Source organism: Anomalospiza imberbis, chromosome 5 (genome assembly GCF_031753505.1).
Source record: "Anomalospiza imberbis isolate Cuckoo-Finch-1a 21T00152 chromosome 5, ASM3175350v1, whole genome shotgun sequence".
NCBI lineage: Eukaryota > Metazoa > Chordata > Aves > Passeriformes > Viduidae > Anomalospiza > Anomalospiza imberbis.
Genome location: NC_089685.1, coordinates 893,397 through 915,589, shown reverse-complemented (window position 1 = coordinate 915,589; position 22,193 = coordinate 893,397). Strand labels below are relative to the sequence as shown.

The window sequence follows — 22,193 nt, the reverse complement described above, 5'->3', positions numbered from 1 at the left end:
TGTGAGGGGAAAGTAGCTGGAAACTGAGGGGAAAATGCCTTTTTTTTCTTTCTTTCTTTTTTTTTTTTTTTTTTTTTGCGGGGGGTGGGGGAGGAAAGAGTTTTGTGAGGGAAAAGTTCCTTGCGTGAGGAAAGAGTCACTTTCGGTCGGGAAAAGTTTGCTTTTTGTGAGGAAAAGTTGCCTTTTTCTCAGGGAAAGTTCCTTTTTGTGAGGGAAAAGTCGCTAAAAGGTGAGGGGGAAAGTCGCTAAAAAGTTAGGGAAAGTCTTTTTTTTTTTTTTTTTTGTGAGGAGTCCCCTTTCGTGAGGAGTCACTTTCGGTCGGGAAAAGTTTGCTTTTTGTGAGGAAAAGTTGCCTTTTTCTCAGGGAAAGTTCCTTTCTGTGAGGAAAAGTTCCTTTTTGTGAGGGAAAAGTCGCTAAAAGGTGAGGGGGAAAGTCGCTAAAAAGTGAGGGAAAGTGCTTTTTATGGGAGGAACGAGTCTCCTTTTGTGAGGAAAAAGTTCCTCTTGTGAGGAAAGAGTCACTTTTTGTCAGGAGAAGTTTCCTTTTTGTGAGGAAAAGTTCCCTTTTTCTGAGCAAAGGTTCCTTTTTATGAGGAAAAAGTTGCTTTTGGTGAGGGGAAAAGTCGCTAAAAAGTGTGGGAAAAGGTTTTTTTTTTTTTTTTTTTTTGGGAGAAAAAAGTCCCCCTCACAAAAGGCCTTTGTGAGGAAAAAGTTCCTTCTGAGAGGAAAAAGTGGCTTTTTCTGAGAAAAAAAGTCACGATTTGTGGGGGAAATATTCCTTTTTCTGAGGGGGAAAAGTTCCTTTTTGTGCAGAAAAACTCCCACATGAGGAAAAAAAGTCACTTCTTGTGAGGAAAAAGTTCTTTTTTCTGAAGAAAAAGTTCCTCTTTGTGAGGAAAAAGTCACTCTTGTGAGGAAGAAGTCCCTTCTTGTGAAGAAAATGTCCCTTTGGGGAGGAAAAAGCCACTTTTGGGAGGAAAAAGTTCCCTTTCCATGAGAAAAAAATCACTTGTGAGGAAAAAGTCGCCTACAGTGAGGGAAAAGTTCCTGGTTTTGGAGAAAAAGTCTCTTTTTGTGACCAAAAAATAAAAAAAAAGTCACTACTTGTGAGGGGAAGGTTCATTTTTATGAAGAAAACGTCCAATTTTGGAAAGAAAAAAATCACTTTTGTGACAAAAACGTCACTTAATATGAGGAAAATAGCAATTTTGTGAGGGAAATTTCCTTCTTGTGAGGAGAAGGTGCTTTTTTTTTCCCCCCCTGTGAAATAAAATGTCCTGGTGAAAAGGCCTTTGTGAGTAAAGAGTTCCTTTTTGGAGGTTAAAAGTTGCCTTTGGGGGAAAGAAGCCACTTTTGGAAGAAGAAAAGTTACTTTTGAAAGGGAAAAGTTACTTTTTTTGGGAGTAAAAGTTACTTTTCTGGAACAAAAGACACTTTTTCTGGGGGAAAAAAAGCTACTTTTTTGATGGGGGGAGTATTCTTTGTGGGGAAAAAAATCAGTTTTAGGAGAGAAAAGACAATTCTGGGAGGAGAAAACTTGATTTTTGTGGAGGAAAGTTCCTTTTTTAGGGGTAAGTTACTTTTTTAAGGGGAGAAAATCAGTTTGGGGGGGACAAAAGGCACTTTTGGGCGATGAAAAGTTTCTTGGGGGAAGAAAAGTAGCATTTTGGGGAGAAAAGACTGAGTTTTCAAGGGGGGGGAAAGCAATTTTTTTTGGAGAGTGGCTGCTTCTTAGAGTAAACTTGCTTTTTTGGGGCGAGAAGTAGCTCTTTGGAGGGGAAGTTTTGGGAAGAAAAGTGAATTTCGGAGGGGGAAAGAAGTCACTTTTTTTGCGGGGAGGTGCCATTGCTCGGAGAGGGGGAAGAACTCACATTTCGGCGTGGGGATGAGGTGGATTTTGAAGGGGGGGGAAAGAAAGCCAAAAAAAGGTTTTTTTTAATGGGAAAGAAGCCTCCCGGCCGCACACAAAGAGCCGGGCGCTGGGCCGCATCCCGGCTCCCTCCGCGGGAGGGACCACCCAGCCCGAGCAGAAGGGAAAATTAAAGGAAAAAAAAAAAACAAAACAAAAACCAAAAAGCCTAAAAACCCAACCCCAAAAAACTCCACCCACGGGTTTGCGACAGCTCCGAGAGGCCGGGCCAGGCCCCTCAGCCGCTTTCCCCACCTCGTTTTGGGGTCTCACCACAGCACAGGGCCGTGGCGCGGCCTCTGTCTGTCCCCACCCGCGCTGTCCCCTGCGCTCGGAGCGTCCGGCCTCGTGTCCTTATTGCCCAGGAAAGCCAAGGAATGGGCACAGCCCGGCACCCCCTCGGCCCCCGCGTCCGGCCTCATGTCCTTAGTGCCCAGGAAAGCCAAGGAATGGGCACAGCCCGGCGCCCTCTCAACCCCCGCATCCGGCCTCGTGTCCTTAGTGCCCAGGAAAGCCAAGGAATGGGCACAGCCCGGCGCCCTCTCAACCCCCGCGTCCGGCCTCGTGTCCTTAGTGCCCAGGAAAGCCAAGGAATGGGCACAGCGCGGCGCCCCCTCAACTCCCGCGTCCGGCCTTGTGTCCTTACTGCCCAGGAAAGCCAAGGAATGGGCACAGCCTGGCGCCCTCTCAACCCCCGCGTCCGGCCTCGTGTCCTTATTGCCCAGGAAAGCCAAGGAATGGGCACAGCCTGGCGCCCTCTCAACCCCCGCGTCCGGCCTCGTGTCCTTACTGCCCAGGAAAGCCAAGGAATGGGCACAGCTCGGCGCCCCAACTCCCGCGTCCGGCCTCGTGTCCTTATTGCCCAGGAAAGCCAAGGAATGGGCACAGCCCGGCGCCCTCTCAACCCCCGCATCCGGCCTCGTGTCCTTACTGCCCAGGAAAGCCAAGGAATGGGCACAGCTCGGCGCCCCAACTCCCGCGTCCGGCCTCGTGTCCTTACTGCCCAGGAAAGCCAAGGAATGGGCACAGCCCGGTGCCCCCTCGGCCGGCCGCGGGTCAGCCCTGCTGTGCCCTCGGCTGTCCCCGCGGCCAGCGACACCGTGACGGACACCGGGCCGTGGGGGCAGCGTCCCCGGTCCCGCAGCCCGGCCTGGGCGAAGGCAGCTCGGTGCACGGACACACAGACAGACAGACAGAAAAACGTCCTTCTCCAGCACACGCGGGGCGGGGAAGCACACCCCAGTGCGAAGCTCTGTGCGCCAGCAGACAGACAGCGATTCTGACGGACAGACAGACGGACAGACAGACAGCGATTCCCCGGCCTTGCTTCAGCTCAGCACCTCCAGGCCGAGCCCAGCACCGGCTGCCAAAGGCACGGAGTCTCCTCCGCGGCCACCGCGGATCCGCATTCCCCCTCCTGCAGCGAAGCCCCTCGGGCTGTCCCCGCGGATCCGGGGCTCGGGAATGCCCCCGGAGCGCCGCCGTGCCGCGGGGCGGCTGCGGGGCTCAGGACCAGGGGTCTGCCCGGTGCTGCTGGTTGTAGAGCTGCAGCTTGATCTGGTCGCGGATCTGGTTGATGAGGAGCCGCGCCAGGACGATGCCCACCAGCTGCGGGGAGGGAAAAGAGAGAGGAAGGGAGTGGGAAAAAGGGAAGGGACACAGGGAGAGGAAAAGGGGATAGATAAGGAGAGGGAGGGCAGAGGAGAAGGGGGAGATGGAGGAGAGAGACGGGAAAGGGGAAATGAGATAAAGGGAAGGCAAAGGGGAAGGAGAAGGGGGCAGGAAGAAGAAGGGGAGAGGAGGAGGGAGGAGAAGGGAAGAGAAAGAGGAACAGGGAAGGAAATGAGAGAGGAAGGGGGAAGGGAAGAGGAAGCGAGGAGAGAAAGTGAGAGGGAGGGAAGGGGAAGAGGGAAGTGGGAGAGGAAGAGAAGGAGAGAAAAGCGAGAGAAAGGGAGAGAAAGAGCAAGAGGGACAGGGGAAAGGGCGGAAGAGGAAGGGGAGAGGGATGTACTGAGCGACACCAGGCAGCATCAGCCCATGCCCCCTGTCCTGACATTTGCGTTACTCCCCCACCCCAAATCCCATCCCAACTCCCCCATCTCACAACCAGCCACCACTAAGGCAGCTCCCCAAGAAAACCCCACAAAGCAGAGCTTTGGGGGGCCCTTGTGCCCCAGCCCCGTACCTGGGGCAGGGCCAGCCCCAGGGTGATGCCCCCCAGCAGGAAGAGGTTGCTGTGGGTCCAGTTGACCAGCTTGTCGATGCAGCCGTTGGTGTGGATGAAGGCACTGGCCTCCAGGTAGCCCCTGGCCTGCATCCCGTGGCCACACATGGTGTTGATGACGGCCTGGGAGAGGGGACAGAGTGCAGAGGGGCTGGGGACACAACACGCTGGGCTCCCTGCTCTTGGGGGGCAGCCGTGGAGTGACCAGGAGCTCTGGCTCCTGCCGTGGTGGGGTGTCCCTTCCTCCGTGTCCCCATGCCAGCCCTCCAGAGCCACCTGGCCCCAAAGAGCCAATTCCAGCAAGCCAGCTCTGCAGAGGGAGAATTCTCCCCCACCTCACCACAGCATTTCCACCCAGGAGTCCCCAAACCCAAAGGCTGGTATGGGGGAACCATAACCAGAGAGTGGAACTGGGGACACAAACCCCGAGGGTGGATTTGGGGACACAAACCTGGAAGGTGGGATGGGGGAACCCAAACCCAGAGGGAGGGATGGGGAACCCAAACCCAGCATGTGGGATGGTGGAACCCAAACCCAGAGTGTGGGACAGGGAACACAAACCCAGAGTTTGGGATGGGGAACCCAAACCCAGAGTGTGGGACAGGGAACCCAAACCCAGAGTTTGGGATGGGGAACCCAAACCCAGAGTGTGGGACGGGGAACCCAAACCCAGAGTTTGGGATGGGGAACCCAAACCCAGAGTGTGGGACAGGGAACACAAATCCAGAGTGTGGGACGGGGAACCCAAACCCAGAGTTTGGGATGGGGAACCCAAACCCAGAGTGTGGGACGGGGAACCCAAACCCAGAGTTTGGGATGGGGAACCCAAACCCAGAGTGTGGGACAGGGAATCCAAATCCAGAGTGTGGGACAGGGAACACAAATCCAGAGTGTGGGACAGGGAACCCAAACCCAGAGTGTGGGACAGGGAACACAAACCCAGAGGGTGGGACAGGGAACACAAACCCAGAGTTTGGGACAGGGAACCCAAACCCATAGTGTGGGATGGGGAACCCAAACCCAGAGGGTGGGATGGGGAACCCAAACCCAGAGTGTGGGACAGGGAACCCAAACCCAGAGGGTGGGACAGGGAACACAAACCCAGAGTGTGGGATCGGGAACCCAAACCCAGAGTGTGGGACAGGGAACACAAATCCAGAGTGTGGGATGGGGGAGCCCAAACCCAGAGGGTGGGACAGGGAACACAAACTCAGAGTTTGGGATGGGGAACCCAAACCCAGAGGGTGGGACAGGGAACACAAATCCAGAGTGTGGGACAGGGAACCCAAACCCAGAGGGTGGGACAGGGAACACAAATCCAGAGTGTGGGACAGGGAACCCAAACCCAGAGGGTGGGATGGGGAACCCACACCCAGAGTTTGGGATGGGGAACCCAAACCCAGAGGGTGGGATGGGGAACCCAAACCCAGAGGGCGGGACAGGGAACCCAAACCCAGAGGGTGGGATGGGCTCCATACGTTGCCATCATGGTGTTCCCTCCCCTTGGGCAGGGCTCCAGGCCCAGCACAGCCCCAGGGGAAGGGAACACGGGCACAGGGCAGGGTCCCCTGAGGCCACCCTAGGACAGACCTGGTCGGCGTCATGCAGGCAGCAGGAGAAGGGCACGGAGCAGCGCTCGCGGCTGGGGTTGGAGGCCGTGCAGTTGAAGTACATGTTCTGGGACCAGTCCTTGTAGGAGACACCCCCGCAGCAGCTGAACTGCGGGCAGGGCACGGGGCTCAGCGGTGAGGGGACCCCAGCCCAGGGGGACAGGACACTCAGGACTCTTTGTGCCCCCAGCCCTCCCCAGCCTCCCCCTGCCCGGGCAGGACATCGCCATGACCATCTTGGAAGAGCCATCCGACGTCCCCAGCCTGTGCTACCCCACAGATTTAAGCCTGACACAGAAGTGGGGACGTGTCCTCATGCACTGGAGGGACACCCCGACCCCGCACACCCCCCGCGGTCACCTCCTTCTGCCCGAAATCGATGAGGTTCTGCAGGTCCAGGTCATCCCGGTAATGCACGATGGCCCCGTTGATGATCTCGCTGACCTTCCCGCGGGCCTGGGGGACAAACGGGGGGACGGCAGCGAGGCTGCCACCCAGCAGGACAGAACTGGGGTCACCCGGCACCCCCACTGCCCTCCCTTAGCAGTACCTCATCAGAGAACACAAAGCCCAGCACGCCGGCCGCCAGCTGCAGGAGGAAGATGATGGTCAGGCAGACAGAGAACTGCGGGAAGAAGAATGTGACGGTGAGGGGAAGAGGAATGCGACAGGAGGGGACCACCGGGATGCCACCAGGGTCCCCGCCCCTGGCAGGACTCACCGTCTGCAGCAGGCAGATGTTCTCCCGCAGGGAGCCGACGCAGCCGCAGAAGGTGATGAGGAAGGTGAGGACGCCCACTGTGATGAGGAGGATGGCAGGGTCCACTGCCAGGCACGCCATGGCCGCCTCTGTCACCACGGGCGGGCTGTCACCAGCACTGCCAGCACCCCCAGGACCCCACGTGCCACCCCCAACCGTGCTGGTGGCTCGGAACCAGCAGGGCTGGGGAGCCCCCGAGCTCACCTGCGTGCTTCAGCAGCCGGGCGTACACCCCCACGGCCACCATCACCATGGAGATCATCTGCAGAGGGACACGGGTGACCCCGCACGTGTCACCACCCCCATGCCACCTGCACACCTCCCCCTGCAGCCCCCCAAAGTCAGGGATGCACCGCAGCTGCAGCCGCTGCCTCAGTTTCCCCTTGTCGCACGGTGTCCACCGTGTCCCCTCCTACTGGGAAGTCACACCTGTCCCCACCTCCTGAGAGGTCACATCTGTCCCCACCTCCTGAGAGGTCACATCTGTCCCCTCCTCCCGGGAGGTCACACCTGTCCCCTCCTCCCGGGAGGTCACACCTGTCCCCTCCTCCCGGGAGGTCATATCTGTCCCCTCCTCCCGGGAGGTCACACCTGTCCCCTCCTCCTGAGAGGTCACATCTGTCCCCTCCTCCTGAGAGGTCACATCTGTCCCCTCCTCCCGGGAGGTCACACCTGTCCCCTCCTCCCGGGAGGTCACATCTGTCCCCTCCTCCCGGGAGGTCACTCGCCAGCCAGTGCTGTTCCTCTACGGGTGGCTGGACAGAGGGACGTAGTTTATAGGAAGTGAGAAACTTCCTCAAGAATAGGATTGCAAACACGGAAATAACCCGCAAAAAAAAAAAAAAAACCAACCAAAAAAACACCAAAAAAAAACCCTGCAAAAAAACCCCACAAAAGCATTAAGAAACCCCCACACATAAAAACACCCCAAACCTCCCAAGCAGTACAAAAATCTCCAAAACGTTTTTAAAAAGTTGCTGAAACATTAAAAAATACTCAAAATATACAACTTTTAAAAAACATAAAAATCTCTCAAAACGTAAAAAAAAAAAAAAAAAAAAAAAAATCAAAAAAGCTCCCAAACATGGAAAACTGGCTTCCCTACAGGAGATGTCCCTGGAATGGGCTGGGAACAAGAGTGGCCTCTGTCCCCCTCTCTGGGGGGTTGTCACCTGTGTGGGGCCAGGAAGGGTCCTGGCAAAGTGGTGGGGACCCAAAGGACCCCAAAACCCCTCGGGGAATGGGGAACCCCCTTCTGCAGGCTCTGGAATGGGGTATCCCAGTGGGGTCCAGGGATGGGGACACTCTCAGGGGCCAGGAGTCCCTCAGGAATGAGGGGTCACGGTGGGGTACTGCGGCTGGGGGGCTCCGGGGATCCCGAGGAGAGCAGATTCCAGTGGGGACCAGGGGCGGGGACAGCTCCAACGCCAAGGGGTTCCCAGTGGGATCCTGGGCATGGAGGTGGGTAGGGGGATTCCGGGAATGCGGGGTCCCAAATAGGTCCAGGAGTGGAAAGAGGACTGGGGGTCCCTGGCAATGGGGGATCCCAAAAGGGATCAGAGATGGAGACATTCCCAAGGGCTGGGGGACCCGGAGATGGGGGATTCCTATAGGGATCAGAGATGGAGACATTCCCAAGGGCTGGGGGACCCGGACATGGGGGATTCCTATAGGGTTCAGGGATGGAGACATTCCCAAGGGCTGGGGGTCCCAGAGATGGGGGATTCCTATAGGGTTCAGGGATGGAGACATTCCCAAGGGCTGGGGGTCCTGGAGATGGGGGATTCCTATAGGGATCAGGGATGGAGACATTCCCAAGGGCTGGGGGGTCCCTGGGGATGAGGGATCCCAAAAGGGTTCAGGGATGGAGACATTCCCAAGGCTGGGGGGTCCCGGAGATGGGGGATCCCAGTCAGGATCAGGGATGGAGACATTCCCAAGGCTGGGGGGTCCCGGAGATGAGGGATCCCAGTCGGGATCAGGGATGGAGACATTCCGAAGGGCTGGGGGTGCCGGTGGAATCCCAGGGATGGGGGGGTCCTAGCAGGGTTCAGGGATGGAGATATTCCCAAGGGCTGGGGGGTCCCTGGGGATGAGGGATCCCAAAAGGGTTCAGGGATGGAGACATTCCCAAGGCTGGGGGGTCCCGGAGATGGGGGATCCCAGTCCGGATCAGGGATGGAGACATTCCCAAGGCTGGGGGCCCCGGAGATGGGGGATTCCTATAGGGTTCAGGGATGGAGACCTTCCCAAGGCTGGGGGTGCCGGTGGGATCGCAGGGATGGGGTCCCGGGGATGGCGGTGTCCCAGTGGGGTGCAGGGATGGGGACAGCCGCAGGGCGCGGGCGTCCTTGGGGAACGGGGTGTCGCGGTGTCCCCGCACTCACCCAGAAGAGCAGGTTGAAGAAGAAGAGCACGTACTTGGCCACCGGGCTCACGAAGGAGAAATCGTCCCCGAGGGGCCCGGCGGGGACCGCCGCTCGCCTCGCCATGGCCGAGCGGGGCCGAGCGGGGCCGAGCGGGGCCGGTCCCCGCTTCGCCCCGCGGCGAACGCCGCCGAGCCCCGCCCCCGCCACCCTTCCGCCCGCTCATTGGCTGCCCGCTCCCCACTCTGCCTTCCCATTGGGCAATCTCCCCGTCACTCAGCCCCGCCGGGCCCGCCCCCGCGCGCTGCCGCACCTGTCCGCGATTTAAAGGGCCAGCGCCCCCCGTCCCCATCCCGTGCGGGGCCCAAATCCCGCCTGGGCCATCCCGGGACTGCCCGAACCCCCTAAAACACCTCTGTCCGTGCCCCAGAGAACCCCGCGGCTTGGAGGGGCTGCGGAATTTTATAATTATGGCCGTAATTCGTCACTGATTTCTGCCCCGGGTGACAGTCCTGGGAGGGACGCAGGGACACCGGGCAGTTCTCATCCCCGAAACGCGGCCAGCTCCAGCTGAGGCGGTTCGGGGTTTTCCTGAAAGGACGTGGCTGAGTCTCTGACGCAAGTTTGCTGAAATCAACCGTGCAGTGCTGACCCTGCATCCTCGGTGACCTCTCCAGCCCAGGGAAATGGGAGCCCGAACCGCATCCATTCCCCTCTGCTGCCAAAACTGGGACACTTCGGTGACTCCCGGGACACCAGGAAGCAACAGGTCCCTTCCCCAACAGGATCCAACCCTCAGATCCCATTTTCGGGATGAATTTTGCCCCATTTTTTTGCCTCACATTTCAGTTTTCTTGGCTGGTGCGGGCAGAGACAAGAGCTGTCGCCATGTCCCATCACCCTTTTCTTGGAGGGAGCACCGACCCGCAGCTATAATTTAATTTATTATCATTCCATCTTTTATCATTTCTCCCCTACGCCTGGGATGGAAATCCCCGGGGCGCAGATGCTGGCACGGCCCTTTCCGGAGCAGCACGAGAGCTTCAGACAGAGGAACCAAAACCAAAAACCCCCTTTGTGCCTTTAGGGTCGCAGGGGAGCCCATCCCACCACCGGAGCAGCCATTTCCTTGGGGTGCTGCTAGGAGGAGTCCCCGCGACCCCCCAAAATGCTGGTGGGGTCCCTCAGACAACCCACGAGGCCTGGTGGGGTTGAACCTCACAAAAGAATTCCTGCCCCTACAATAAAGTGCCCATGGATGCCAGACTTGGATGTCCACCCTTCGGATCCACGTGTGCACCCCTCAGGGTGGTGTGCTCCCCGAAAATCCCACGTGTGCATCCCTCGGGTTTGTGTTCCCCAAAATTCCCGCGTGTGCACCCCTCAGGTTGGTGTGCTCCCCGAAAATCCCACATGTGCACTCCTCGGGTTTGTGTATTCCTGAAAAACCCCACATGTGCACCCACCAGGTTTGTGTTCCCCAAAATTCCCACGTGTGCACCCCTCAGGTTGGTGTATTCCCCAAAATTCCCACGTGTGCACCCCTCAGGTTGGTGTATTCCCCAAAATTCCCACGTGTGTACCCCTCAGGTTGGTGTGCTCCCCGAAAATCCCACATGTGCACTCCTCGGGTTTGTGTATTCCTGAAAAACCCCACGTGTGCACCCACCAGGTTTGTGTTCCCCAAAAATCCTACGTGTGCACCCATCGGGTTTGTGCATTCCCCAAAAATTCCACGTGTGCACCCATCAGATCTGTGTTCCCCCAAAATCCCACGTGTGCACCCCTCAGGTTGGTGTGCTCCCCAAAATCCCACGTGTGCACCCCTCAGGTTGGTGTGCTCCCCAAAATCCCACGTGTGCACCCCTCAGGTTGGTGTGCTCCCCAAAATCCCACGTGTGCACCCCTCAGGTTGGTGTATTCCCCAAAATTCCCACGTGTGCACCCCTCAGGTTTGTGTATTCCTGAAAAACCCCACGTGTGCACCGGGACCCCACAGCCGCCCCTAAAGGGGGACACCCCCGTGACCCCCACAGCCTGTCCCTAAACGGGGACACCCCCACAGCCGCCCCTAAAGGGGGACACCCTGTGATCCTACAGCCTGTCCCTAAACGGGGACACCCCCACAGCCGCCCCTAAAGGGGGACACCCCCGTGACCCCCACAGCCTGTCCCTAAACGGGGACACCCTGTCACCCTCACACCCCAGCCCTAAAGGTACCCCCCGTACCCCACATCCACCCCCCAAGCCCCCTGCCCCTCGAGGGTGGGAAGGAGGGGTCACCCCCGCTCTGGAGCAGAGCTCTTTATTTGGGGTCTCAGGTATTTGTTTGTCCCCCCCAGCCATGGGACCCCGGCGTTTGGGTGTCCCCTGGAGGGCGGGGGGACCCTGAGCTGTCCCCTGCCCCATTCCCGGGGGTCCCAGCAGAGCCCCCCGCCCCAAACCCATCCTGCACCCCCACCCCAGAGCATTGCCCAGCCCTGTCCCCCCCGCACTGGGGCAGTCGGGGCCCCGTCCTGCCCCGGTGTCACTCGCGGACCTGTCCTGCTGGGGGTGCCCTCAGGTGTTGGGACTCCCGAGGTCACCCGAGGCCACCTCTCCTTCTTCCCCTGCAGCCACGGCTGGGGGCTCCTGGGCTGGGCCCCGCGCTGAGGGGACAGCGGGTGGGGACGCGGGACAAGCCTGGCCCCACACAGAGCTGTCCCCATCCCTGTCCCGTCCCCATCCGCACCCTTGTCCTCATCCCTGACCTGTCTTCATCCCCATCCCATCCCCTCCTCACCCTCATGCTCCTCCCACCCTGTCCCATCCCATTCCACCCTCAGCCTCCTCCTCCTCATCCCATCCCATGGATCCCATCCCATGGATCCCATGGATCCCATCCCATCCCAACACCACAAGGGAACTGGAAATCCCCTCCCCACCCAGAATCCCATCCCCAGTGGACCAGGGGGTCTCCAACTGGCCCCATCCTACAACCGCCCTTTGTCCCCACCAGCAGCCCCCTCGTCCCCCCCAGCACCCCCTGTGCCCCCTGCCACCCCCCTGTGCCCCCCAGCAGTGGCCCTGGCTGCGGGCACACACCACCACGCCGATGGCCACCGCGGTGAAGGCGGCCGTGAGGACAAGAACCACCGTGAGCGTGTCCGGCTCCGCAGCCTTGGGGACCTCTGCAGGGTGACACCGGCATGTGGGGACAGCAGCCGGGCCACCCCCTGCTCCCTGTGCCCTGCCAGGCGGAGGGACACCCCAAACTGCCCCGGGGGAGCAGCCGGGGACAGACAGACACACCAGGGACAAGGGACAGACACACCAGGGACAAGGGACACGTCAGGGCATGTGGGGACCCCAAACACGGCAGGGGAACACAGCAAGGACACCTGGCATCACCCAGATGGGGACAGAGCTGGAGGAGGTGACAGATGCATCAGGGAATTGGGGACACCCCCAAATTCTGGCACCGTCCAGATGGGGACAGGGCTGGAGGAAGTGACAGATGTGTCAGGGAATGTGGGGACCCCAAACTGGGGTGAAGAGTGTGGGGCGCCACCCAGGTGGGGACAGGGATGGACCAGGGGACAAGGCAGGTGACAGATACAGCAGGGAATGGGGCACCCCCAAATTCTGGCACCACGCAGATGGGGACAGTGCTGGACACAACAGGGAATTGGGGACACCCTTCAGATTCTAGCACCACCCAGATCGGGACAGGGATGGACCAGGGGACAACACAGGTGACAGACACACCAGCAGATGGGGACAACCCTAAATTCTGGCAGCCCCCAGATGGGGACAGCACTGGACACAGCAGAAAATTGGGGACACCCCCAAATTCTGGCACCACCCAGATCGGGACAGGGCCGGGCCAGGGGACAGCGCAGGTGACAGGCACAGCAGAAAATTTGGGACACCCCCAAATTCTGGCACCACGCAGACGGGGACAGGGCTGGACAGAGCAGGGAATGAGAGGGACCCCAAAAGGGACAGTGCCACCCCCGCCCCACTCCCCTGCCACCGCGGGCTGCAGCACCAGGGAGCAGAGGAGCTGCGGGGCCGCGGCGCGGGTGGCGTAGCAGGAATAATTCCCAAAATCGGGGTCACTGAGGTTCCTCAGCACCAGGGACACGCCGCTGTCCCGGGTCCCCGCGGCGCAGAAGGCCACCCTGCCCCTAAAGCGGCTGTGGGGCTGCACGGGCGGCTGCCAGCCCGGCTCGGGGCGCGGCGGGTGCCAGCCCAGGGGTTGGCTGAGGACGGGGACGGCGCGGTGGCCACCAGCCTGGTGGGTGCAGCTGAGGGTGGCCCCGCGCAGGTCACCCCAGGGCTGCGTGCCGCAGGGCAGGCAGGCGTCCTCGCCGATGGCCGCTGTCGCCGTGACGGTGACAGGAGGCTGGTCTGGGAGGGGACACAGCGGGGTCATCGCGCGGTGACACCAGGGATGGGGTACCGCGGGGTAGAGGGGCCACCCCCGGGACAAGGGGGCTCGGCTGGGTCGTGGTGCCAGGACCGGGGGGACTCGGTGGTGCCAGCACCGAGGGCTCGGTGGTGCCAGGTCCTGGTGCCAGCACCGAGGGCTCGGTGGTGCCAGGTCCTGGTGCCAGCACCGAGGGCTCGGTGATGCCAGGTCCTGGTGCCAGGACCGGGGAACTGGGTGGTGCCAGGTCCGTGTTCGGTGGTGCCAGGTCCTGGTGCCAGCACCGAGGGCTCGGTGATGCCAGGTCCTGGTGCCAGGACCGAGGGCTCGGTGATGCCAGGACCGTGTTCGGTGGTGCCAGGTCCTGGTGCCAGCACCGAGGGCTCGGTGGTGCCAGGTCCTGGTGCCAGGACCGGGGAACTCGGTGGTGCCAGGTCTGTGTTCGGTGGTGCCAGGTCCTGGTGCCAGCACCGAGGGCCGGGGGTGCCAGGTCCTGGTGCCAGGACCGGGGAACTCGGTGGTGCCAGGTCCATGTTCGGTGGTGCCAGGTCCTGGTGCCAGCACCGAGGGCTCGGTGGTGCCAAGCAGCCGCCCCGTGAGTCACCGCCCCGCCGGGAGCGGCTCCCCCGCCCTTCCCTCGGGGTCCCCGCCGCGGTGTCCGCGCAGGGGAGGAACGGGGGCGTTGGCAAGGGGGTCCCCGGGAAGCGGGGGCTCTGCCCGGACCTCCCACCCCGCTGCCCGTGGGTACCTGCCCGGGCGAGGAGGGGGCACAGAGCCAAAAGCGGCACGACGGGGACCAGCGCCATCCTGCCGGCATCCGCAGCCGGCAGCTCCCGGGGGACGGCACCCTCAACAGCGGGGCACCCCAAAACCCTGCGGGCGCCCCAGACACAGCCCCCCACGGCGAGGAAGGGACCCCGGCGGTATCCAAGCCCCCAAACCCGGTGTGAGCAAGGGGGGTTACGGGGCTGGGCAGGTATAGGGCAGGGGGCGGGGGTTTATGGGGCTGGGGTCTGGGCAGGTATAATATAAAATATAATATAATATAATATAATATAATATAATATAATATAATAATATAATATAATATAATATAATATAATATAATATAATATAATATAACATAACATAATATAATATAATATAACATAGTGTTAAGATAGAAAAAAACACTATTAAATCACTTTCTACAAACTACAAGGATTGGTGCTTTTGTTTACACAAATATACATTATCAATGTAACAATATATTAATGTATCGATATATCATTAATGTATTAGTGTATAATAAATAATTATTATACACTAATAATTATTAACGTGCTAATACATAATAATGTATTAATATACAATTAATGTAGCAATATAGATAATATGTTTGCGTTATATAATTAACACAAATGATTACATTATATATATAAATATTATTATATATAAATAATTATTAATTTATTAACTTATTAATTAATACTTAATAAATATTGTATGAATATACAATAATTTAACAATATATCAAAACATGTTGACATTATATAATTAAACAATTACAAATCATATATATTAACCTTATTACATTATAAATAAGTATTATTTTATGTATTAATCAAGATTTGTAGTAATATTAGTGGCAATTAACACCGTAAAGCCACAGCGAGGTTTCCACCAAGGCAAACAAATTTGGAATCCCATGAGTTATTATAAATTACATCTAAGGAAGCACCAAGAGTCTAATGATCAATTATTTATGGGCGCATCCATCTCTGCGTTTCGTTTTGAGGTGCCACCAGCCGCGGGCCGGCGGGGATGGCCCGGGCACAGCAGGAGGTGGCCGTGCCCGCGGCGCGGGTGGCACCGCGCGCTCGTTGCGGCCGCTGCCACCCCAGCGCTCCAAGGTTCCACCGCTCTGTGACATCACCGCGGCGCGGTGGCACCAGAGGGGACAGCTCTGCCCTGCCTCTGCCACCCGCGCTGGCACCGATGGCTTTGCTGGGGCTGCTCGTCCTGCTGGCCCTGGCCGGGCCCGTGTGGGCCACCTGGGACACCTGCAGGTCAGTGGCCCCGGGGGGCTCGGGGACACTCGGGGGCTTCCCCGGCACAGCCTGGGCACAGAGGAGCCCCTCGGGGTCCCTGCCCCTGCTGTCCCCGAGCAGGGCAGTGATGGCTCTGTGCTTCCAGAGGCACCTGCGGGCTCCGGCCCTTGGCGTTTGACCACAGCTCGCTGGTTCAGGACTACGACCCCTCCGACGGTGACTACGCAACCTTGGGTTCTTCTGATGTCACCTCCCTCATCAGGGATGGCCCCAGTGTCCCCTCAGGGACCTGGCCCGGCATCGTCAGCGTCCAGGCCACCCTGGAGAACGGCACGTGGCACATGTGCTCGGGGGCACTCATCCACCCCCAGTGGGTGCTCACGGTGGCCCAATGCTTCGCCAGGGCTGGGTAAGGAGGAGCAGGGGCGGGGGTGTCCCCACAGCAGGGATGGGGGCGTCCCCCAAAAGGGACAGGGAAGTCCCCAGAACAGGGTCAGGGGTGTCACCACAGCAGGGACAGGGGTGTACCCCAAAAGGGACAGGGAAGTCCCCAGAACAGGGTCCAGGTTGTCCCCACAGCAGGGTCAGCTGCTGGACTGCCACATGCTGTGGCTCTGCTCCTTGTCACCCCTCTCTTCATCTCCTGCTCCTCAGGGACATCTCCATTTACGAGGTGGTGATGGGGACCACGGATGTGGCCCAGCCGGGCCCCGAGGCTGCGGTGAGACGCATCCAGAGGCTCCTGGTGCACCAGCACTACGTGGCTGCCACGGCCAGGAACAACATCGCCCTGCTGGAGCTGGAGCAGCCCGTGGAGTGCAGCGACTACATCCAGCTGGGCTGCGTGCCCGACAGCTCCCTGGCCGTGCCCGAGCTGAAGACCTGCTACATGGCGGGCTGGAGAGCCACCCCGGACAGCGGTCAGTGCCCGCCCGGGGCTGGGGACGAGCTGGGGGCCACAGCGACGTGGCTGGGCTGGCCCAGGGCAGAGGCCAAAGCTGCAGGAGCCGGGCCCTCGGTGCCCAGAGCTCGGGGCAGGGACACGGAGGGTCAGGGGCACAGCCCGGCCCGGGGGCTCTGCCCAGGGAGGTGCCGGGTGCTCAGCGCTCTCTGTGCCCGCAGCCCCCGGCCCGCGCCTGGTGCTGCAGGAGGCCAAGGTGCGGCTCATGGACGTGCAGCTGTGCAACAGCAGCCGCTGGTACGGGGGGGCCGTGCACCCCCAGGACCTGTGCGCGGGGTACCCGCGGGGCGGCATCGACACCTGCCAGGTGGGGCTGGGCCGGGGCTGGGCACAGGGACCCTGAGCCAGCCACGGCCCCGTGGGACCCTCCGAGCCAGCACAGGGACCCTGAGCCCCAACACGGCCCCGTGGGACCCTCCGAGCCAGCACAGGGACCCTGAGCCCCAACACGGCCCCGTGGGACCCTCCGAGCCAGCACAGGGACCCTGAGCCCCAACACGGCCCCGTGGGACCCTCTGAGCCAGCCACGGCCCCGTGGGACCCTCCGAGCCAGCACAGGGACCCTGAGCCCCAACACGGCCCCGTGGGACCCTCCAAGCCAGCACAGGGACCCTGAGCCCAGCATGGCCCATCCTGTCCTCTATCCCTACTTTATTCCCTTTCCCATCCATGGATCCCCGTCCGTGTCCCAGGGCTGCCACTCCCCATCCGTGGGTCCCTGTCCCAGTGTCCCCTTATCCCCAAAGCTTGGCACTGTGCTCCCCAATCCCATCCAGTGTCCCCATAACCCCGAGGTGTGGCTGTGACCCTGGCACGGCCCCTGACCCCTCTCTCCTGTCGCAGGGGGACATCGGGGGTCCCCTGGTCTGCAAGGACAACACCGGTGACTACTTCTGGCTGGTGGGACTGGCCAGCTGGGGCAAGGGCTGCGCCGGGGCCAAGCGGCCCGGGGTGTTCACCTCCACCCAGCACTTCCACACCTGGATCCAGGTGCAGATGGGATTGATCCTGTCGGAAACGGAGGCTCCACCAACAGAGCCGGAGCCACCCACCCCCACCACTGAGGAAGAGCCTCCAGAACTGGAACCCAAAGCAGAACTGGAACCAGAGCCTGAAGCAGAACCAGAATCAGAACCCAAACCGGTACCAATACCGGTACTGATACCAGAACCAGAACCCATACCAGAACCAGAAGAAGAGGAAGAAGAACCAGAACCAGAGAAGTTTATAAGAATTTCATTCCCAAAAGCCATCCTGCTGAGGCTCTTCATGAATCTGCAGGAGTTCCTGGAGTTCCTGCAGGACAAACTGGATTGAGCAGGAGGGATAGCAGATCCAGGGTGGCTGCAGGGGACCACAGCCATTCCCTGCTGGAGCCATGGCTGTGCCAATGCCGTCCCTGGTGCCCAGGTCTGCTCTGTCCTGCTCATTATCCCCCTTCCGCCCACCCTGGAGACGAACTTCAGTTTGTTCTGGAAATAGAGTTGTCCCCAGTTATCCTCATTTTTAGTCCAGTTCAGTCTGCTGTGCACAACAAGGGTGGGACAATCTGGGGGAAAAAGGGTGGGCTTGGCTCCTGGTTTGGGGGGGATGAGGGGAGGATGAGCCTGCGTGTAACTGATGGTTCTCCAGCACCTCCAGCACCTTCTGAGGAACTCCTGGGGCCAAAACTCCCACGCTGAGGGGTCATCCCTGCTCATGGGCCACCAGGAACTCAAGTGTAGTAGATGTCGGCGAACCCAATGGGAAGAATGCTGATGTCTGACTTAGTTCAGAAGGCTGAATGATTTCTTTATTATAACTATGCTGTAATACATTAATTTACTATTTAAAGGGGATACTAAAACTACATGCCACTTTCTCTATCATATCTAACTACCAGCAACTCGTGACCCTGTTCTCCAGAGTCCAGACACAGGTGGGTTGGATTGGCCACCAGGCTCAAACAATCCTCACCAGAGTCCAATCAAGCAATCACCCCAGCTAAACAATTCTCCAAACACATTCCACAAGGGAAGAACAAAGCGCAGAAATAGAAATTGTTTTCTCTTTCATTTCTCTCTGTTCACCTTTATGAAAAATCCTGAGAGAGAGAGAGAAATGTGCTTGCCACACCCAAGGGTCCAGCAGAACAACCTTCCAGAAATACCCTGTAACTCACGGGGTTCCATCGCCCCATCGCGGAACTCCTCGGCCTAGGGGAGGTTCTGGACATTCCTGCCAGGACTTTAGGGGATGTCATCTCAAGGTTTGGGGATTTGGGACACAAACACCATCAGTGGATGTCTGGAGGAGGACCAGACCAGCAGGGCCACTTCAACAGTGCTGCCACCACTGCCGGTCCTGACTGTGCCACCCATGGGGTGTCAGCTGTGCTCTGACTTTGTGGTTTTAAGCCAATTTTTCTGTATTCCGTGCACTTATTGGATCCTTCCCTTCAAATTTCAACTCTGACTTCCAAAGCCCCTGCACGGAGTGTGGGGTTTGTGGGGGGTGAATTCCTCCTGCGGGTTTCACTCCAAACCAGCACAGCCTGGAGGTGGAGAGAGGGAGAAACTTCTTCAGCCCAGGCTCCCCCAGCAGAGCCTCAGCTGTGCCAGTCCCGGGAAAAGCCCTTGAGAGGGATGGGAACAGGCACAGCTGGAGCTGCCATCCCAGAGCCCTGTGGAGGAGCTGGAGGTGCCACCCAGGGCTGGCCCCTCTGTCACCAGATCATGTCTCTGACCCCTCATCCCACTCCCCCCGCTGTGCCCTCGGCCCCAGTTGGGATCCCTGGATCTGGGACATTCCCTCTGCTCCAGCGGGATCCCAAAGGTCCCTTGGGCCCAAACCCTCCCTGGGCTCACAGCTCTGCGCTGCCACTCCCCCACACCAGCCGAGGCCACCGTGCCCCGCACACGGATCCGACCCTCTGTGACATCACCCCGGCCTGGTGGCACCGCGGGCACCGCCAGGGCCGTGGGTGGCACCAGAGGGGACAGCTCTGCCCTGCCTCTGCCACCCGCGCTGGCACCGATGGCTTTGCTGGGGCTGCTCGTCCTGCTGGCCCTGGCCGGGCCCGTGTGGGCCACCTGGGACACCTGCAGGTCAGTGGCCCCGGGGGGCTCGGGGACACTCGGGGGCTTCCCCGGCACAGCCTGGGCACAGAGGAGCCCCTCGGGGTCCCTGTCCCTGCTGTCCCCGAGCAGGGCAGTGATGGCTCTGTGCTTCCAGAGGCACCTGCGGGCTCTGGCCCATGGTTTTGAACGAGAGCTCCGCGATTCCCGAGTACGGATCCCCGCATTCTGCCAAGGGCACAACCCTCGATGTCAACCCGGGGGCCTGGCCCGGCATCGCCAGCATCCAGGTCACCCTGGAGAACGGCACGTGGCACATGTGCTCGGGGGCACTCGTCAGCCACCGCTGGGTCCTCACAGCCGCCAGCTGCTTCATCGGGGCCGGGTAAGGGGGAGCAGGGACAGGGCTGTCCCCACAGCAGGGACAGGGATGTCCCAAGAGCAAGGACAGACATGTCCCCTCAGCAGGGACGGGGGTGTCCCCACAGCAGGGACAAGGATGTGCCCACAGCAGGGACAAGGATGTGCCAACAGCAGGGACAAGGATGTGCCCACAGCACAGAAGTCCCCTTGGCAGGGTCAGGGAGGTCCCTCATCATGGTCAGGGATGTCCCCCAGCAGGGTCAGGGATGTTCCCTTGGCAATGTCAGGGATGTCCCCACAGCAGGGCCAGGTGCCAGGCCTGCACCACCATGTGCAGCCCCATTGCAGTCTCCGCTCCCTGCTGTGGGAAGCAGAGGGCCGGGAGCTGCTGGGCCATGCCAGCCCTGTCACTGCTCCCTGTCACCCTCCATGGCCTCCAGGGATGTCCTCAAGTGGAAGGTGGTGATCGGGGCCACGGACCTGGCTCAGCCGGGCCCCCAGGCCGAGGTGCTCCAGATCAAGCGGCTCCTGGTGCACCAGCACTACGTGGCTGCCACGGCCAGGAACAACATCGCGCTGCTGGAGCTGGAGCAGCCCGTGGAGTGCAGCGACTACATCCAGCTGGGCTGCGTGCCCGACAGCTCCCTGGCCGTGCCCGAGCTGAAGACCTGCTACATGGCGGGCTGGAGAGCCACCCCAGACAGCGGTCAGTGCCCGCCCGGGGCTGGGGACGAGCTGGGGGCCACAGCGACGTGGCTGGGCTGGCCCAGGGCAGAGGCCAAAGCTGCAGGAGCCGGGCCCTCGGTGCCCAGAGCTCGGGGCAGGGACACGGAGGGTCAGGGGCACAGCCCGGCCCGGGGGCTGTGCCCAGGGAGGTGCCGGGTGCTCAGCGCTCTCTGTGCCCGCAGCCCCCGGCCCGCGCCTGGTGCTGCAGGAGGCCAAGGTGCGGCTCATGGACGTGCAGCTGTGCAACAGCAGCCGCTGGTACGGGGGGGCCGTGCACCCCCAGGACCTGTGCGCGGGGTACCCGCGGGGCGGCATCGACACCTGCCAGGTGGGGCTGGGCCGGGGCTGGGCACAGGGACCCTGAGCCAGCCACGGCCCCGTGGGACCCTCCGAGCCAGCACAGGGACCCTGAGCCCCAACACGGCCCCGTGGGACCCTCCGAGCCAGCACAGGGACCCTGAGCCCCAACACGGCCCCGTGGGACCCTCCGAGCCAGCACAGGGACCCTGAGCCCCAACACGGCCCCGTGGGACCCTCCGAGCCAGCACAGGGACCCTGAGCCCCAACACGGCCCCGTGGGACCCTCCGAGCCGGCACAGGGACCCTGAGCCAGCCACGGCCCCGTGGGACCCTCCGAGCCAGCACAGGGACCCTGAGCCCCAACACGGCCCCGTGGGACCCTCCGAGCCAGCACAGGGACCCTGAGCCCCAACACGGCCCCGTGGGACCCTCCGAGCCAGCACAGGGACCCTGAGCCCCAACACGGCCCTGTGGGACCCTCCGAGCCAGCACAGGGACCCTGAGCCCAGTCATGCCCTGGCACCGTCCGGTGCCCTCCCAGCCCCGTGTCCCCACCGCTGAGGCGTGTCCCTTCCCCATCCCCGTGTCCCTGCCCAGTGTCTCTTGTCCCCAAGGCTGGCACTGTGCCCACAGAGCCCACCCAGCGCTCCCGGCAGCCCCGGGTGTGGCTCTCCCGGCATCGCCGTTCCCTGCCCGTCCCTGCTGCCCGTGCAGGGCTGAGGCAGAGCCCACCCTGAGCCCATCCAGTTCCCAGTGAGGTCTGGAGTCTCCCGCAGAGCTGGGAACGTCGGTCGGGCAGGGGCTGGGAGAGAGGATCCAACCCTGGCACAGCCCCTGACCCCCCTCTCCTGTCGCAGGGGGACATCGGGGGTCCCCTGGTCTGCAAGGACAACACCGGTGACTACTTCTGGCTGGTGGGACTGGCCAGCTGGGGCAAGGGCTGCGCCGGGGCCAGGAGGCCTGGCATCTTCACCTCCACCCAGCACTTCCACTCCTGGATCCGTGCCCACGCCGGCCCTAGCCCGACCGGGCCACCACTAGCACCAAAGGCCACCCTGAACTCGCCGGACCCTCCAGAAATGGAGCCACCAGATCTGGAGCCAGAACCAGAGAGCAGCCAGCCGGTCATGGACATTTCCTTCCCAAAGGAGACCCTGACAGGATTCCTCAGGCGGCTGCAGGAGGTGCTGGAGCTCCTGAAGGACAGGACAGGGTGAGCAGGAGCGGCAGCAGATCCAGTTCTGGCTGCAGAGGATCTCCAGCAGCCCCAGCCAGGGCCATGGGCCGGGGCCATGGCTCCCTGGCTGGTGCCCAGGGCTGCTGTGCCCTGCCCATGCTCCTGCCCTGAGCCCACCTCACGGATGCTCAAATTGATTTAATCCTTGGATTAAAGTTGCGTTGCCCGTGGTGGGGGTCTAGGGGTGGAATTCTTCAGTTTAGGGATCCTAAAACCAAAACCATACTCCTGCTCCTTCCA

General features: G+C 60.5%; 3 protein-coding genes across 3 annotated transcripts; 2 read left to right on the top strand and 1 right to left on the bottom strand.

The window, feature by feature from the left end:
- Positions 1–3,202: 3,202 nt before the first annotated feature.
- TSPAN33 (tetraspanin 33) lies at positions 3,203–9,031 on the bottom strand. Its single transcript, XM_068191990.1, has 8 exons — positions 8,891–9,031; positions 6,708–6,765; positions 6,465–6,592; positions 6,294–6,368; positions 6,104–6,199; positions 5,724–5,852; positions 4,095–4,256; positions 3,203–3,517 (listed from the first exon to the last, which is right to left on the bottom strand). Exons 1-8 carry the CDS (start codon positions 8,993–8,995, stop codon positions 3,416–3,418), a joined length of 855 nt encoding a protein of 284 aa, XP_068048091.1. The 5' UTR covers positions 8,996–9,031; the 3' UTR covers positions 3,203–3,415.
- Positions 9,032–15,185: 6,154 nt separating this feature from the next.
- LOC137473590 (acrosin-like) lies at positions 15,186–17,588 on the top strand. Its single transcript, XM_068189370.1, has 5 exons — positions 15,186–15,328; positions 15,456–15,719; positions 15,965–16,230; positions 16,433–16,578; positions 17,115–17,588. The coding sequence occupies exons 1-5, from the start codon at positions 15,258–15,260 to the stop codon at positions 17,586–17,588; spliced, it is 1,221 nt and encodes a 406-aa protein (XP_068045471.1). The 5' UTR covers positions 15,186–15,257.
- Positions 17,589–19,200: 1,612 nt separating this feature from the next.
- LOC137473584 (acrosin-like) lies at positions 19,201–21,933 on the top strand. The gene is made up of 5 exons (XM_068189365.1): positions 19,201–19,357; positions 19,485–19,712; positions 20,131–20,396; positions 20,599–20,744; positions 21,574–21,933. The coding sequence occupies exons 1-5, from the start codon at positions 19,287–19,289 to the stop codon at positions 21,931–21,933; spliced, it is 1,071 nt and encodes a 356-aa protein (XP_068045466.1). The 5' UTR covers positions 19,201–19,286.
- The last annotated feature ends 260 nt before the right edge of the window (positions 21,934–22,193 follow it).

Coding starts and splice junctions, on each gene's coding strand:
- LOC137473584 (XM_068189365.1), top strand. CDS start 19,287: ATGGCTTTGCTGGGGCTGCTCGTCCTGCTGGCCCTGGCCGGGCCCGTG. Junction 19,713..20,130: donor AGCTGCTTCATCGGGGCCGG/GTAAGGGGGAGC, acceptor CATGGCCTCCAG/GGATGTCCTCAAGTGGAAGG. Junction 20,397..20,598: donor GAGAGCCACCCCAGACAGCG/GTCAGTGCCCGC, acceptor CTGTGCCCGCAG/CCCCCGGCCCGCGCCTGGTG.
- TSPAN33 (XM_068191990.1), bottom strand. CDS start 8,995: ATGGCGAGGCGAGCGGCGGTCCCCGCCGGGCCCCTCGGGGACGATTTC. Junction 6,200..6,293: donor GCTTTGTGTTCTCTGATGAG/GTACTGCTAAGG, acceptor TTTGTCCCCCAG/GCCCGCGGGAAGGTCAGCGA. Junction 5,853..6,103: donor TCGATTTCGGGCAGAAGGAG/GTGACCGCGGGG, acceptor CCCTGCCCGCAG/TTCAGCTGCTGCGGGGGTGT.
- LOC137473590 (XM_068189370.1), top strand. CDS start 15,258: ATGGCTTTGCTGGGGCTGCTCGTCCTGCTGGCCCTGGCCGGGCCCGTG. Junction 16,231..16,432: donor GAGAGCCACCCCGGACAGCG/GTCAGTGCCCGC, acceptor CTGTGCCCGCAG/CCCCCGGCCCGCGCCTGGTG. Junction 16,579..17,114: donor GCGGCATCGACACCTGCCAG/GTGGGGCTGGGC, acceptor CTCCTGTCGCAG/GGGGACATCGGGGGTCCCCT.